The sequence below is a fragment of the Passer domesticus genome, chromosome Z (assembly GCF_036417665.1).
Source record: "Passer domesticus isolate bPasDom1 chromosome Z, bPasDom1.hap1, whole genome shotgun sequence".
Lineage (NCBI taxonomy): Eukaryota > Metazoa > Chordata > Aves > Passeriformes > Passeridae > Passer > Passer domesticus.
This window is the reverse complement of record NC_087512.1, coordinates 19,049,648-19,066,417: the sequence shown is the minus strand read 5'-3', so window position 1 is coordinate 19,066,417 and position 16,770 is coordinate 19,049,648. Positions and strand designations below refer to the sequence as shown.

The 16,770-nt window shown below is 42.2% G+C and overlaps 1 protein-coding gene and 1 long non-coding RNA gene across 13 annotated transcripts in view; one reads left to right on the top strand and one right to left on the bottom strand.

Annotated features, from left to right (window-relative positions):
• Positions 1–5,737, bottom strand: part of MAP3K1 (mitogen-activated protein kinase kinase kinase 1) — a 69,751-nt gene extending 64,014 nt beyond the window's left edge. For 7 of the 12 annotated variants that reach the window (XR_010353025.1, XR_010353021.1, XR_010353022.1 and 4 more), the window contains exon 1: positions 4,480–5,031. Coding sequence is in view for 5 of the 12 variants with exons in the window: in XM_064404189.1 (XP_064260259.1) it covers positions 4,480–4,955 (476 nt within the window). In the remaining 7 variants the exon portion in view is untranslated. Of the gene's footprint in view, positions 1–4,479; positions 5,033–5,596 lie in introns of those variants that run through there. The other 5 variants (XM_064404185.1, XM_064404186.1, XR_010353020.1 and 2 more) reach the window with 4 other exon arrangements.
• Positions 5,173–11,343, top strand: LOC135290280 (uncharacterized). Its single transcript, XR_010353026.1, has 3 exons — positions 5,173–5,908; positions 8,451–8,530; positions 9,830–11,343. It is a non-coding gene; the product is annotated as an uncharacterized LOC135290280 (long non-coding RNA).
• The last annotated feature ends 5,427 nt before the right edge of the window (positions 11,344–16,770 follow it).

Below are 16,770 nucleotides of genomic sequence, written 5' to 3'. Positions count from 1 at the left end.
TGTGAGCCTGGAAAGCGGAAGCAAGCCTGCAGGCAACACACTCAGCCTTCGGGTAAAGATGAAAAGGGAGGGTAGCAGCAGAAAGCAACGCTCCACTTAACCACGTTCTCCTAGTCATACAGACACAAGTAATGAAGCCCTTTAAAAGGCTTTCTGTCCACTCTGCCTTACGAAAAAGAATGAACTGTAATTCTAGAGCTTTAAGTGAGCGCACAGCAGATAAAAAGTAAATTAAGATGACCCTCGGGTCTCTGCAGAGAATCCTCTGAGAACATTCAGATTAGTGTTAGAAACTCAGAACTCAAACCAGATCCGTCCTCTCACCACCACTTCTGCTGAAAACCAGCTTTACAAGTGTGTTTAAAAAACAGCTACATGGCAACGTATAATTTATATTTTAAACAAGCTTAAGACAAGTTTCACCAATACTGGAAGCCAGTGAAAGCCAACAGAAGCATTCCCACAGTCATTCCACCCCGAGATGCTTGTTTCTACTCCTGCCTCATGCTTCCCTGCAGCAGCATAAATCTCTGCACAGCTGCACCATCACTTTTGGAAGTGTTAGCACACTAACAGGTCTTGTGAAGTTCAAATCCATCATACTGAAGGAAAAACTGGTCTTCAAAGCTTGTGCTCTACACGTTCAGCCTTTGGGTAAGATACGACTGCACACGTCTACACACAGGTATTGCACTGAGCAGTCCTTAGACTCCACTGAGTGACAGCAGAGACTGAACCTTTAGTATCACTAAATCCAATGAGACAGAAAGCTCCAGATTAGTTAGTTACAATCTATTTACTTTGCACAGGAACAAAGAAACTGCCATACCAGATCAGACCATTTAAGCAGAACCCTACCACTTGCAATAACTAAGAGTGATAAAAATCAGACATGGTAGAGGGTGACCCTCTTCCAAAAGTACTCCCAAGCAACAGAGCACAGAAGAGGTAGAAAGGCAATCTTCTCTCACCACAGTATCCCCTCATCTTGTTATAAACAAAAACAATGTACTTCTGGAAGCAGAAAATTTGGTAGCTTATTTACACAGATGGTTATAAACATCAAGCATTAGAGACCTGGATAAAACACAGAATTATATTTCACCTTATCTGGGAATAGCCAAGATTAATAATGAGCTATATTTTTTTTTTACCTTAGCTACATTCTGACAGGAACAGAGAAAGTTCGTGTTTTAGTGACAAAAAAATCCTTGGCCATGCTGTGCAGTCACTGTAAATGTTCTTCTGTTTCCACCACAACTCCCAGTGCTCTGTTAGCAGCATTCATGTCCTCCTTTGAAAGTCATCAAAGGTGCTACAAATTGATAAACAGATCTGAAACTGATGAGCTTTTTTATATGTACAAACACATATAGACAAAACTTCAGTTTTACAGTGTGACCTTGGTGTCTCCAGCATGTGTCAAACAGCAACTGCAGAAAAATACAGTGTAAATGCCTACAAGGGCTGCCTTGCAGCTGAACTATCTAGCACATGCCTTTTCAAACACCTAATTTTCATGGAAGTCACAAAGTATGTGGTTGCAGCACACAGATGAACTGCACCATTTATTTCCTTTCATTTTTATAAAAACGTGATTACAGCAATATAAACTAATGCTGTACTTGAGGAAGTAATAAGGCATCTACACCAATTTCAGACACAAACATCACTTTAAGGTCTGGATGTTTTAAAAGCATATTGTTAAGCTCACACAGAAGGAAATGCACTTTACCTCCATGGATTTCCCTCATGTGACAAGAAATCACACTACAGTTATCAATGAATTCACTATTTGGATTTTGTTATAAACAAAAACAATATACTGACAGTAAACAATATCTATGGCATAAGAGATTTGAAGTGCTTTATCATGTTGAAGCTGCAACTCTGAGGAAAACAGCCCCCTTCTTCTCTTACAGTGATATAAGATAGCTTACACCCTTCAGTGCTTTTAGTGAAAATATTCACTCTGCTGCCTGACATGCAGAATGCTGGAGAGCTTGAAGGAAAAAGGTAATATTTACATCTATAATTCAACAGCAGTCAGTTTCCCTTCTCAGGTTCATTCTGAGGCTCAAGAAGGTCTTTCAGCATAAACAGAGAATCTGTTTAAAAGGAAGTAACTGTAATACCAAAGAGACGGATAGGGGGACATTAGAGCAAGCACAGTATCTTCTAACTAACAGCAGATCCTTACAGGAAAGTACAACTCACTGCATTCAAAGCCTCCCCATAAAACTTTATTTAAAATATGCCTTTAAGTTTGCCTCTTAATAAATACCTGGGCAACAGCTGCCCGGGCAAATGTAATGTGAATTACTATTATTCACATATCAATTAGCCTTGCTCCTCCAGCTGAAATAAGTCAATGTTAAAATGAGGGCAGATAGATGTTTTAAATTTTTTCAACAGTTTCATGAAGTATTTCTTGGTCTAATATCTGTTTATTGTTAATAAAGCACACAGAATTACTGAGATACTCCACATGAGCATTTATGGGTATTTCTGAAGCACAACCGCTGTTAAAGTTGTCATTTATTTTCAACTGCCCTTATAATAAACTCAAAGGAGACTCACTGAAATACTGAAGAGAAAAGCTTTTGGCATTCAGTATTTTCTAAGATTTGTTAACATTCCTAGCCAAATAGCACAAAGCCCTTACAAGTATTTTAACACGTACACACGCTCAATACACTGATTTGGCCAAATGCAGGTACCTAAAAGTAAGCAAAATTGTCTGTGTGAAAAGGAAAAAAATTCCACAGCTGCTTTGTCATTGCTGCTGTGGGACCAACTACGAGGATGGACGCAGCGTTTCACCACTGATGCGACACACATTGACCTTCCTCTAACGTCGAGCCTGACTCCCACTTGCTATCACCACGAGACTCAACCTCTTTAAACATATTCTGATATTCTTTTTTTCTTGAAAGCCAGGAAACTTGATATAACTGTATTACAATATACAGCACATTATAATATCATGACTTTATAAATACAAAGGTGATGCCAAGAGTTTATAAAAAGACAGGGCACTCACGAAAATTTGTACATCATTACCCTTCCCCAAAACATTTACAATTTCCTGCTAATCCTTCTGTAAGTACAGAGCCATTTCTTATCTGCACAACCACACCACAACAAGTATTTTTACACTGCCCTAGGAACAGGCCAAAATCCATCTGAATTGCTGAGAATACATATAAACAGGACATTGTCTAGAAAATAGCTCTTACTTCAGTACTCCTGTGGTAATTCAACCTTTAAAAATATTCCTGAGGTTTGACTGGCATCAGACACAGCTAGAAAGAACAAACAAGTCATATGCCCAAACAGGAATTATACTTTTATGAGATTTAAATGATTAGCCAAACTATAAGGCATCACTAAAATAGATCCCTGGATGTTAATACTAAGTTCTTAAACTACAGAGTCCACACCAGATAAAACCTTAGAAGACATCCAGGTGAAATTGTCATCTTCATACCAAAATTACCTGGTCATACTGCAGTCCCTACACACACACACCAGTAAGACCCAGGGAGTACATAAATGTGTTCTAAAGTACTTAAACTGCTCCACCGCGGGCATAAGTTCGCATGCAACCTGAATACTTGCACACATGTTAAACAGGCAAAATAGTGGCAGATCACAAGAAAACGGACTTCTCAATTAAACCATATTGAAGGCAAACATCGGCTGCAAACACCAGGGCGCTGAATGCAACCAGTGAAATTTATCACCTAGACTAAGCCACGACAAAATTACTTTCTCCTAGAAATACAGCAAGGATATTTACACTTCAAAGTCCTTCCTCTTCTTACTAAAACAAATCAGTTCTGCATTATCGCGAAGCTGCAAGTAAGAATCTGACTTCGGAGAAGTCGGGGGGAGGGGGGAAGGGGAAAATAAAAATATAATAAAGTCGTTTTCTCAGTTTTGCAGCAAAGTACTCGGGCAGCGCCTGGGGAGCCCGCAAGGCAGGCGCTCAGCCGCAGCCCGGCCCCGGCCCCGCGGGCAGCGCCGCGCTGCCGAGCCCCGAGCCCCAATGGCTGCTGACACATCCGGCCCCGGCCCCGCCACCGCCCCGAGCTCACACTTCAAAGCCTTTCGGGACTCCGGCAGAAGTCAAGCACAACCGCACCCCGCAGCCCGACGGGCCGCCCCCGCGGCTGGGCTCCCGCACCGCTGACAGCTGCGGCCGGCGGGGCAGCCCGGCGCGGCCGTGCCCCTCCCTCAGCCCCGTACCAGGTGCCCCGGGGAAGGCGGGCGAGCTCTGCTCGCCGCGCCCCAGCGCTGCGCTCCGCGGCTGCTCCCGCCGCCCCCGCATCCGCTACCGGCCCGCGGCCAGCGGGAACTGCGCGGCGGAGCCCGCCCCGAGCCCCGTCCGCGGGAGCAGCCCCGACGCCGCCGCTGTCACGCAGCGCCCGCCGGGACCGACCCTTGCCCGCCCCTCCAGCCGTAGGCGCCCCTCACCTCGCGGCGGGGGACGGCTCCATCCTCCGCTCCGCGGCTGGGTCCGTCCCCGCCGGGCTCCCCGCCGGCAGCGGCTCCAGGAGCTCGGCGAAGCGGCTGGGGGAGGCAGCCGGGCTGGCGGGGCTGGAGCGCGGCGGCCCGGGGAGGTAGTGGAGCAGCAGCGTCTCGGGGGGCTCCGGCGAGGAGGAGGAGGAAGAGGAGGAGGCGGCCGGGGCGGCAGCGAGGAAGAGGGGCGCCTCCGGCAGCCGGTCCAGCTCCACGCTCCGCACTTTGCGCAGCTGCTTCCGTCTCCAGTCAGAGCGCTGTTCTCGGCTGCCGCCGCCCGCCTCCCGCAAGAGCCCCCCGCCGCTCCCGGCGACGCTCCCCGCCACCGCGCCGCCTTTCAGGCTCCCGCAGGCGGCGGCGGCGGCCGCCTCCGCGCCGCCGCCCGAGGATAGTCCCGATGACGAGGCGCGATCCCCCGCCGCCGCCGCCATTTTCTCTGTCGGGTCACATCGGGCTCCCGAGCACCGGGGGCCGCCGGCGGACAGCGCGCTGCGCAAACGGCGCCGCCTGCGCAAACGGCGTAGGGCGGGGGCGGACGGCGGGCGCGGATTGGCGGCGGCGGGCGCCGGGGGCGGGGCCGCGCCCGTAGGTGCCGCGGGGCCGCGCCCCGCCCGCCCCCGCGCAGGTGTCGGGGCGGGCCCGGAGCCGGGCGGGAGCCGCGCCTGCCGCCGCCCTGAGGGGCTGGGGCCGCGGCTGCGGCCGGAGCTGGAGCCGGAGCCGGACGGCGTCCGTCCGCGCGGCCGAGCCGAGCCCGGGAGCCGGTAGAGGCGCCAAGCGGCGGGCGCGGCCCCGCCCCCACGCGGCCCTCCCCACGTGCGGGAGAGCGGCGGAGGCTGCGGTGGCCGCGGGGCGGGGTACGGCCGGGCCGGGCCGGGCCGGGCTCACCCGTGCGAGGCGCAGAGAAGCCTGCCCGGATCTCGGAGCGCTCCCAGCTCGCAGCCCGCAATCTGAGCCTTTCCTCCGGCCGGCATTTCCCTGGCAGCCGGCGGGGGCCCGGAGGAGAGGAGCGGAGCGGCCGCGGTGCCTCGCTGCGTGCAGCCGAGGAAGCGCCTCTCCAGAGTGCCCCACTCACCTGGTCGTCCCTCTCTGGAGTCAGTAGGAAATTAAACGCACATCCTCGCTCGTAGCCCCCGCGCGTCCTTCTGCGGGCTGCCCTCAGCTGGCCGGCGCCGCTGCGCCCATGCTCAGGTGCCCGTGTCTCCGTGCCTGCAAGCGGCGCAGAAGCGTTAGTGCCCCGTCGGAGCAGCCGCGCTCCATGTGTGCGCAGGAATGCACACGTAGATGAGCTTACACCCTGCCACGCACACCTACCGCTGCGGCTGTTTCCTGAGAGACTGCGAGAGAGAAGAAAGGCAGGAGACATCACATGACCGAACCTTGGGAGGTTCGAGTAAATTTTCTACTTGTCGGGATTTTCGCTCGACCACATTGGGGTGGTTTTGCTCTTTTGATCTGAGATGAGTAAAGGAAAACTGAATATTGCTATGCATACGAGGTTGTTTTCAGGATGGTGTCGATTTTAGATAAAGTAGAAGTCACACAGTTCAAAGCACTTAAGCTGAATATTTCAGGCTTATTTCTCAGAATTTGGTGTAACAGCCAAGTGTAACATTAACTAAGCGTCTCAACAATGATGGTCAGTTTGCTGGGATCAGTGATTTGATCTGAAGCACTAGTTGAGGGATAATTACCTTCTAACAGAAGTAGATTCTTTCTTTCTTGCCCTGTATATGTCTGATCAGAGGCTGACCTAAATATAGGGTCTTCGCTGGAGGATGTGATGAGGATATAGGAAGAGATTTTTCCCTCTAGGCAAAACACTCTTTGTACTCTATATACTTGCAGAATAATATCAGTAGGTAGGGCTTTGAGGTCACACTGGGTGAATTATTTAGGTGGTCTGTCAAGATGCCACACTACAACTGTCCTTGTGCAAGCTTTTCAGTGAAGGGTGCTGTCAGAAGGTCAGTTGCATTCATTGTCATCTTGCAAGTATGGTTTCTTTGGGATAAGCAGATAATCTAATATTCTCTTGTAATGTACAGCTCAGAGATATAAATTAATTCTGAGTTTTATAAAGGTAGCATTTGACACTTAACGCGTCTGTAAATTAGAGAGAGTTTTCTGGAAGATTCCTAGACCAAGACATTGACAAAGAGAGAATGTTACTAATGGAAGTAAGATAGCAAAGTATCCACTTTGTCTATGCAGCATGAAATTAGTTCGTTGCAAATCAGTGCACTATTATAGCTTTTCAAATATTCCTCTCTGCCATAAAAATCACATTTACAGAAAAAAGAAAGAAAATAACCACACAAACCACTATGCTTTTAAAGACATCTAAACAGAACAAGAAGTTGACTTTAGGTATTTTATAAATGCTTATCAAATGGAAGAGGAATATCCCTTTGAATAGCAATTGGTTGGAGTAGAATGCAGAGAAGAAGAAGCATATCCAATAAAAGTCTAGGAGGTAAGGGTGCATACAATGTGTATGACAGTTCTAGGGGACAGCTCTCTCAAGGTGTAAAGACTCCAACAAGGGAGAAGGAAACAGGAAATTCAAGAAAAATGTCAGAGTGGCAGTGGGGTACACTGGGGTGAAATGTTTTCTGGAAAGAAGCTAAAAACAGGGAAAAACATAAAATACAGGGACAGTGTATTTACACTATTTCTTACAGGCACCACTGTAAGAAATAGCTAAAAGGAGAAAGATGTCACCACTCCTGTTTAAGGCATTACTTTGCCGTTAGAGTAAGGCCAGTGCTGTCAAGGTTTTGCATTACTTTTGGATAAGATGCAAAGTGGAAAACCCTTGCTATTCTGTCATTAAAAAATGCATGGCATGCCTTGTAATGGTTGTTTATCCTTTGATTACTGCTGATCTAATAAATTACATTCTGCCTATAATCCTTATATTCACCTTATTTTTTTCAAATGTGTGTTTCTCCACCATGCCTTGACCAGAGAAGGAAGCACAGTGGATAATAAAACCCACTTTCCATTCCTCACTCTTGAACACTACGTAGTGCACTGCTGGCATGCAACAGAGATTTATACACAATATAAAGGCTCTACCACTTTGAAATCAGAAATTGAACATGCTGATTGACATCTGTGTTTTCTCATTTGCTCTTAAAAAAAAATTGTGCTTAAAGAAACAAGTTGACCTGATTGAAAAAAAAGTGCAAAATTTACTGAAGAGCTCTGAAAGATACTCAGTTACCTCTTGCACAGATTATTTCTCAGTCTATCTAAAACACAGCTCTAGAAGGTAACCTGAGACTTTTAGCAGTTTTTAGTCACAAGTAACGGCACCCAGGGTTTGTTATGAAACAGAGGCCTTTGGCCTCAAATTAGCATCGTGCAATATTTGGAACATCTACCATTGTACACAAAGAAACTTCTGTTTGGGAACACACTAAGATTTTGCAAGCCAAGGAGTTTCCTTGTTGCACAAAACTTGTAACAGTGTAATGAATAATCAACAATTTTCAACATGCTAGAGATAGAAATCTGCTGTGCCCCTGAATACATAACCTAGGCATCATCATGCACAAACAGAATAAATATGAGAGATAACACAGTCCATAGTTTCTGGTCTTGACTAAACATGCAAAAAGTGCTTTAATACTGTATACAAACTGGATTCTCCCTGTCTTGTTAGTCTGTGTAGAAAGACTTATCCCCACCTTGATCTTCTATTCATTCTTTCCGTTGGGAGAAAGGGAAAACAAACCTGCTCCTAAGCCAAAATCCTTTCCTGTTTACTCCTCTGTGTAATGGAAAAGTCAAACAACTAAATGAGAACCAATCTGAGGACCTTTTCATGCTACTTTCCTAGGTCCTACTGAAAATCTGCTGGCATCACTGTTATCTGTAAAAATGCTTTGCCATCTTGCTGATGCACCGTTCTTACTTTATAGCATAACAGGTATACCTTTCAGAAGAAATTTTCTTCAGAAAAACAGGATCCTGTACCACTTCTCAGGAAAGAGTATGTCAGGTAAAACTAGAGTCTCTTACAGAAAATTGTAGGGGTTTTGCTCACACACTGGGAATGTCTAGCCTACTGCTATTTATAAATTTCTTTCCTTAATGTTTTACTTATGCTTTTCATTATTATTTTAATTGAAAACACATTTAAAGATTTTTTCCCCTCACATTTCAGTCCACTGAACTTCTGTTAAAAATGGTTTTTTTGGATCTGTGAAACTAAGGGTGATATTTTGACCTAGGTTTCAGACACATAGTAGAAGGAAAGAGCTGTACTTAAATGTCTTTGTTCTGCCACAGCATGTAATAACAGTTCCCTGATTCTTTTTAAGAAATAATGGTGATGATGCTGCTTACAACACTCCTGCATTGTCTAGTCACATTCTTTAGACTTAACTTTTTTTTTTCTGCTGTAGCATCTACTCATGAACTGGTGAACCTTTTGGTCTATGTACCATATCATCCAAAGCAAAAAGGTGATCTTTTTCCAAAGAGTTTGCAATTTAAGTATGAAAGACAAACAGGCAACAGAGCAATCAGCAAGCTAGAGTGTAGTCCTTGTACAGTATATCTGCTGCCTTGACTTTTTTTTTATCACTAGTTTGTACATCTTGCACTAACTACTGAAATCAGTTCTATTTTGACCTCAGATAGTCTTTAGAATATTGATAGCTTGATGTCTAACTTGGATATTCTTCTTGGCTGTACTACAGAGGATTTTTCTGGCCTTGAATAAGTCATGATCCTTTCATGGTTCAATTTTTCCCAGCTGTAACTGTGTAACAAATATATTTACCTTCCCAAGGCATGACACAAGAATGAGGGATATAATATTATTGAGTTTCAAGATGAATCCTTGCTCAAAAGAAATGTATTAATGAACTAAGCAAAACCTGTTAAACCTCTTCTCATACATCACTTACGAAGATCTACCGAGATTATTGCAGCCATAAGCTCTTTTTCTTATATTCTTCCAGACTAGTAAATTGACAGCATAGTTCTCACCTGGATCAACAATTCCATCTATTGCAAGCACCACTGTCAGTTCTCTCTCTATGGGAAAGAAATTCTAGCATTTCAGACTCAGAAAAACAGTGATAGCTTAATTTTCCTTCACCCTACTGCTACCACTGCTAAGTCTCTCTCAGCCTAGGTGTTTGTTATTCCTTCTATGAGTTCTATGAGTGAAAGAAGACAAAGAGAAGCACAGCTTTTAATAAATTGTGGCAGCTTTGTTCCTGGAAGGTACAGATTTCCAAATTACCGAGAAATAGATGCAAGAATTTCACTTTTATTTTTGTCTCAACAGGATAGAAGAAGGACCAGTTCCTCAATGCCACTGAAGAGGACCCTACAGTTATTCTTTTCCTCTGCCTGCTGCTCATCACCCTTGCTCTGGCAGCAGCAGAATCACACAGTGCCAGCTGCAGTTACTGGTAACTTGAAAACAGCATAAACATTCAACCACCAGCAAACGTTAAAAGCCTTGTTGGTGTATCTCAGCATGGCTGTGGGCTGTAAAACAACAGTCTTGTGTGATTGATATATCCAGCACATACCACACAATCCTTCTGAGCATCCTGTAAAAGAAGAGCAGACAAGAGCGATACAATTTTACAGAGACCTCTGGATAAATGCCTCCCTGAATAATTGCCAGATGGACAAAGAGCTGGCAGGAACACTCTCCGCAGAGAACCCTGCTTGCTTTCTCCAGAGCCAGTGCTTATCTGGATAATCATTTCTGGGTGCAGTAATGGCATCCAGCCTGACACGTTCTCTCCCTCCTTTTCATTTCTGCTCATTCCACCCTGGCCCCCGAGTCATAATGTCTGTCTGCTTCCATTCATGACAGCTAGCAGGGATGGCAGTGCTGTTCCTCCTCCTAAATCCAGCAGGTGGACCTGCCAAGGACCTCACAGCTGTTGGAGGAAATAAAACTCAGCAGCAACAACCATGCCTAGCTCATCATATGACCCCTTTATGCCAAGCTTGCCAATTTTCTGCCACCATGGTAGAAATGAATCAAACAGCTATTAGCTGTAACAATGGCAGGGAATCCACAGATCTTAAAAATAGTTCTGAGATCCTTTATGTCCAAACAGTCAGATCTTTTACCATCACCACCTCTTTAGAAAAGGCTGCATGGCTTTTTGTTTAAGCTTTTGAATCTCTGTTCTTCCCTCCAGCCATGTAGTTGGAACAAAACTACTTTTTTGCTTGTGTGCCAGTCACAGTCCCTGAGAACAGTGTTTCCAAAGACATTTAATCATGGTGTCCAAAGCTATCATCTAAACTAAACATCTTTAAAAACCATATGATCTGGACATCAGTAGAAGGCATTTGCCTATCTAATGACAACGTGTTTTCAACATGGTGTTCCTTCAATGTCTTCAGTGCATAAATAAGTAGGAGTTCAGGAGTCATAAAAGAGTTTCCCATGTGATTTCTGGAAAGAGAAAATTGCACTGAAGATTTCTGAGGAAAGTTACATTTCAGTTCTAGTATTTGATTGGTACTAAAATCAGTCATCTTATCTTTGTAATTAATGAAAAGCTGGCTCCAAAAGAAATATAAAGAAATAAAATATATTTTTGCAAAACAAATTTCTGACCATTCTTGAGTTCTACTTTACTGATATTTTTAAAAAATATTCTATCTATTCCACAATGTAAGTGCACCTGTTGACTTTGCTGTTCCTGAGGTTTGTCATTTCTAGAGCTCTAGTTGTTCTACATCATAGCTTCCTTTGCTACACCTAATTAATTTGTAACTTTTATGATGTCTGGATATTAATCCTATCAATAAATAATGAATAGAAAAATCCTTTATTTTCTGCATGCTTATCATCCTTTGGTTAGGTACGGACATCACAGAAAATTACTGTTGCATTAGTTGGTGGTCTTTGACATTTGCAAAGTTATTTTTCACGTAATATAAATACATGAAAATACATATAAATATATGTGTTACATATATATGCTGCTTCTTTAGTGGATTTGGATTAGATTTTGTGGTTTTGCAGTTTTCATTTTGATCATTTCATCTCACTGATGTAACCTAAAAATATTATCAATGTCCAAAGCTGAGCTGACTTCAAATGCTCTATGTGTTTGCATTATGAAAGCCTTTGAGAAGCAAGGAATGACCTTGACAGAATATTTTGTGTGGATTTGGGAGGGGACATACTTTAATGCTTGCCAAGGTAGGATACACAATTTATTTTGACTGATTGCCTATCTTCCTTGTTCTTTGTGGTTCAAGCCAAAAGTTTTTAGATTTTGAGTAAGGGTTTGCAAGTCTCCGGAGCATAACTGACAACTTACAGTGGAAAGTATTTTATCCATGCAGTTAACTTCCAGTTAACTGGAAGTGTAACTTGTGTAACTGCTTTTCAAGGACGGTGCCCTAATCAAATTTTCTGTGCATAACACTAACAGTGCAAGTCAGATCAGTTAGAAAACAAATGTCACAATTTTCCCTTTAACTTCATTAACAAAGGAACAGTACTGAGATGCTGCATTTAGTTCCATTCCTCTACACACAAGTTTTGGAAGGTGATTTTGGTTACAAGTATTCACTGATTTCATTATATTCATTTCTTTAAGTGGTTTCTAGCATCTCAGTTATAAGCTGCATGAACAGTCTCCCCTTTAATTTCTATCCAAGATAAGAATGTGTATTAACACATTTCCATATTAGTCATGGAAGTCTTGAGATTATAACTATTTGTTTGCTTGGTTTAACCAGAACAAAGGATCCTTCACAGGGTGGTAACATACCTTTCAGTCCATAGTAAGAGCTACTGCAGCCACTTTCTAATGACTTCTTTCAGCCCCTAGTGAAATATGCTCATGTATTTATGAAGAGTGGAGAGATAAAATAAAATGTAGACTAATGACACTAAATAAAGAAAATAATACTCCCTCTTATTTTTGACTTCCTAAACCCAGAACTGTCTGAGTTTTGCTCAAATTTCTTTGTATATTCTAACTTCCCATGTTTACTATGAATTGTGACAACATATATTCCTTCTTTTTCACAAAGAACTCAGATTTATTTGGATGCTTCAGTAGAAACACTTGCACATTATTTCAGCAACAAAATAGCATTTTAAATATGAGGAAAGCCTAGCTTTCAATATCCATTAATCTGCAGATGTAAACTCATTAAACCTTAAGGAAAGGTACCTTTCTCTTTGTACATGAAAGCATCCTTCTAGTTCAGGTCAATAATTTATTTTCTTATCCTACCAACTAAATTTTAGTAGAGGTTCCTTTAAATTTTTAAAAATCCCCCCAGATTCTTAAGGCTCAGATTTGCATTGCAATATGATATATAGTTGTGTGGAACACTATATGTGTCCACCAGAAGCTGCTCTTTCAGATTTTGAAGGATTTGGGGTAGTATATACACTACTCCATGAGGGTCTAGGTATCAAAGAACAACACAGCTCATCTTTTTATCATATTAAGTTGTCCAGTGTTTGAAGAAAGCTGAAGAGCATCTGAAAATGATCACCAGAGAAAGTTATGAAAAAAGAATATGGCCAATTGGAAAAGCCTGCAGAAAGTTTAAAAAAATCCTATTTTTCAAATACAGAATTTCCCCTAATAGAAATGGTGTGAAACAACTCCTTTACATATAAAATGAAACAGGACTATTTCTGTAACTCATGACAGCATATTAAAGAGGTATGTATGATATACTCCTGACTTCTCCATCCTTCCCTCTTTTTTAAAACATTGAAAGTAGATAATTTAAATTCAAATGTGTTTTGATGATGTCAAGAAAGGCATAGTCATAGCTACAAAGAGAAAATGTTTCTATTTCCCCTGCTCTCAACAAAGCATGAGATAAACTGTTACTTTTTGGAATAACAATGATTCATATCTGAAACTTAGACTGGCTTTGCAGACATGTCAAACAATTTGTTAAAAACCACAACCATAGTATATTTGGTGCGGATGCCTGTTACAGAACCATGTGAAGGTGTTTGTTTTGGTACATAGAAAGGCATTCCAACCGTCTTACTTTAGTAATTGCACCACACCAAAGACAACAAAAGCTGTCCTGAGATTGAAGTGTATGATGCTTGTTGCAAAGCAAAGCATGTTCATTGTGAATATTCAGAAGGTCAGAGGTCTGAATTCCACTGATGTCTCACATTCTAGTCTTGTTGCAGAAGATGGGAAAGTATGAATGAAAATGTTGCTAGTAAGCCTAAGCTTACCATACGATTTTGTGAGTATTTTGGCATTCATTGGTCTAGAAGAGGGTATACAGGGGCTCAAGAATTAGAGAGGCAAAATCGGTCTACCTCTCCTTTGCAATCTTAGCTAGGCTTTTGCAGAGCACCAGTCATGGGCCTGATGGTTAAACTCTAGGGATGGGGGAAGGATTCTGCTGCCATTACTGCCCTCTGCACTCCTGGTCCCTAGGCCCAGTGAAGGCAACATCTGTGCTCTCTCTTTCCCAAAGCCCAGCTTTAATGATTCTGATACTTATGCTATCACTATGAGAAATTCAGTTTCAGAAGAACCTCTTGAAAAATGAAAGGTACTTCTGATAAATCAAAATTCTGTGTGTCATTTTCTCTGAAAGGTGTGTGGTATGTTAATACTGATATGAAGATCTCCTTAAACACAGTATTCATTGTTAGGTGAACTGTTTAGGGGCTCTACACTTTTAACTGTGTAACTCTGTGAATATCCATGCTGTATTTGTATAACAACAACTCCTAAAACATGTAATTAAATCACTCAGAAAAGTGCTATCACTCAGAAAAAACATGGCCTAAGATCTCATAATATCAGATGAGACCATCTGCTCTGGACACTTGGCATAGGCCCACTTCCTTATTAAATGATAAAAGGGCTTCTATGTCATGTCTTAGCCTTTCTTTTTGCCCCAGCATGTAATGGTTTGAAGACAGAGATTTTTGTTCAGTCTTTCTTAGTGTAAATGTCATTGACTATAGTTAAGATGCTGTTTTGCTTACATTCAAGCATCAAAGTTCCCTTTCAGGAATGCTTATCAATTTGTGTAAAGCAGAATGTTTAATTCTCTTCACTGCAAACACGTGTACTTACCCCACAAATTAATGGAAAGTAATCTAGGATTTAACTACTTCATCTAGGTCATTACATTCCAAGGTACTTATTCTGTCTTCCTTTTACAGCAAAAAAACCCACATGAATATTTTTAAGCTCTAATAATTTTTTAGATAATATGATTCAGACATGGGTGGTTGTGGTGGCATTATAGTGAATAACAGCTCCTCTACGCTTAAAGAACATGCACAAAAGCTGCAACTCCTATCACAGGACACCTTGGGCAATGAATCCTGTTCAATTTTAACTAGTTCTGGGTTGCAGAAACTATGACAAGGGGCTAGGAAGTCTGCAGAATAAAGAGGCTGCACTGGTCACACCCTCCTCTTTGCCTGCACTGGGCTCAGCAAAAAGCAAACTGAGCTGGCCAAGAATAAGTTGATTCAGCATGCTTTGCTGAAAAGGCTCTTAAGCTGTTCCAGACAAAACTATGAGGAAGGATGACAGTGACAACACGATCTATCCTTCAGGCTAAGTCTCCCCCTCTACCCACTGCCAGGTTTTGAACTGCTGCCAAAGTGAATCATCTTTACTTTAAAATATACTAGGAAGTTCATGTCTGGCACAGGTTGTTCCTTAGTTCTTTTCAATTGTATTCCACGCCTGCAGAATCTACTGAAAGTTTCAAATATAGTTTAGACTGCATACACAATAATGTGTGGTTTAGCTTCAGGTAAAAAGGCTGGACTTTGTTTGCTGCTATTTGCACGTTAATTTGTGCAGTGTGATCAGAAGCTAAAACAGGAAGAGGTGAAAGCTGATGAGAACTGCTTGAGACTGAAATGCTTGCTTCATAAAATTTTATCCTACACTGCTTGACCTACAAAGGCATTCCCTTTTCCCTGTACTTATTGCTTCAGGCTTTTCCTTTGGTCTTGTTTGTACCACAGAAGTTGCAATGATTTAACTGAATCAGTTTCTTAAGGAACATCTTCCAATCAGAGTAATCTGCTTGTATGAAGATTTGAAGCCCTCTTGAGTAATTTCTAGAGATAAGACCTTTTATTTAGTATCAGCAAATCTTTCAATTAGTTTTTTCATCAATAGATCTCAAAGCACTTTATAAAGTAGGTTACTGCCATTTGCTCTGTTTTTCAGATCAAAAACATATGAAATTATTTGCTTACTGTGTGCAAGTAGAAAGCTGGGAATAAAATCCTCTCTGCTCAGTTCAGTGTTTCAGCCACAAAACCACTTGGGGTTTCCAAGTTTTTTTGACATGAATGTGCTTTGAGGATCCAATTTCTGCTAACACTTTAATGATATACCAGTGATTTCATGGTAGTCACATTAAACTTTTAAAAAACCCCAAAATAATAGGTCTTATTGGGTGTACTGTAAAGTGATGGGATATTGTTTTATTTTTAAAATACAATATCAGCTCTTTATTTATTTTTAAGATACAATATCTTTTAGGGTTTACCATGTGAAAAGTATTAGAAGCACCTCTAAAATATCTAGAGCCTCTCTTCCACCAGCAAAGTCAGCCTACGGATAATTCATTCCAAAGTTATATTCAGATACAAGTAAACCATCTAAGAGTCAAAACACAGTCCTATTGCAGGATATAAATCAGCTGAAGTGTGAAGATACAACTGCTTTAACAAGGAGTAAGAAGGAATAAACACGTTTGTACTGAAACACCCCCTCACTTTCCATCTATCTTCAGAATGCAGAGATAAGCGGAGCTTGTATTATCAGTAAGGCTGATAATGCTGGGCTGTCAGTGGATATTTTTCTATTAAATGTTCTTCTTCTACCACTGAAACTTAGGGATGTAGTCATGCCTTCATCTTTGGAGGTTTCCACAGCTGAGTTAAACAGGCCCACAAGTGACCTGATTTAGTGCTTGCAAAAGGCTTGCCTTTAGCAGGAGGCTGAACTGTATATTTTCAGGAGAGTCCTTCCAAATAACACTTCGACAGTCCTGATGTGAATGCAACAGATCTTGCATTTAAATTGGCCTGTACTACTTGAAAAAAAAAAACCCAACCCCTCATCATGACAATGGATAAGGTCTTACAGAATTAGTGAGTTGGGAAAGTTCTTCATTTCAGAAAAATGGAAACACTAGATTTTCTATGATACGGTGTCTCTGTTAGGGTAGAAGAGGGATTAATTGGTTTTTTATATTAGCCAG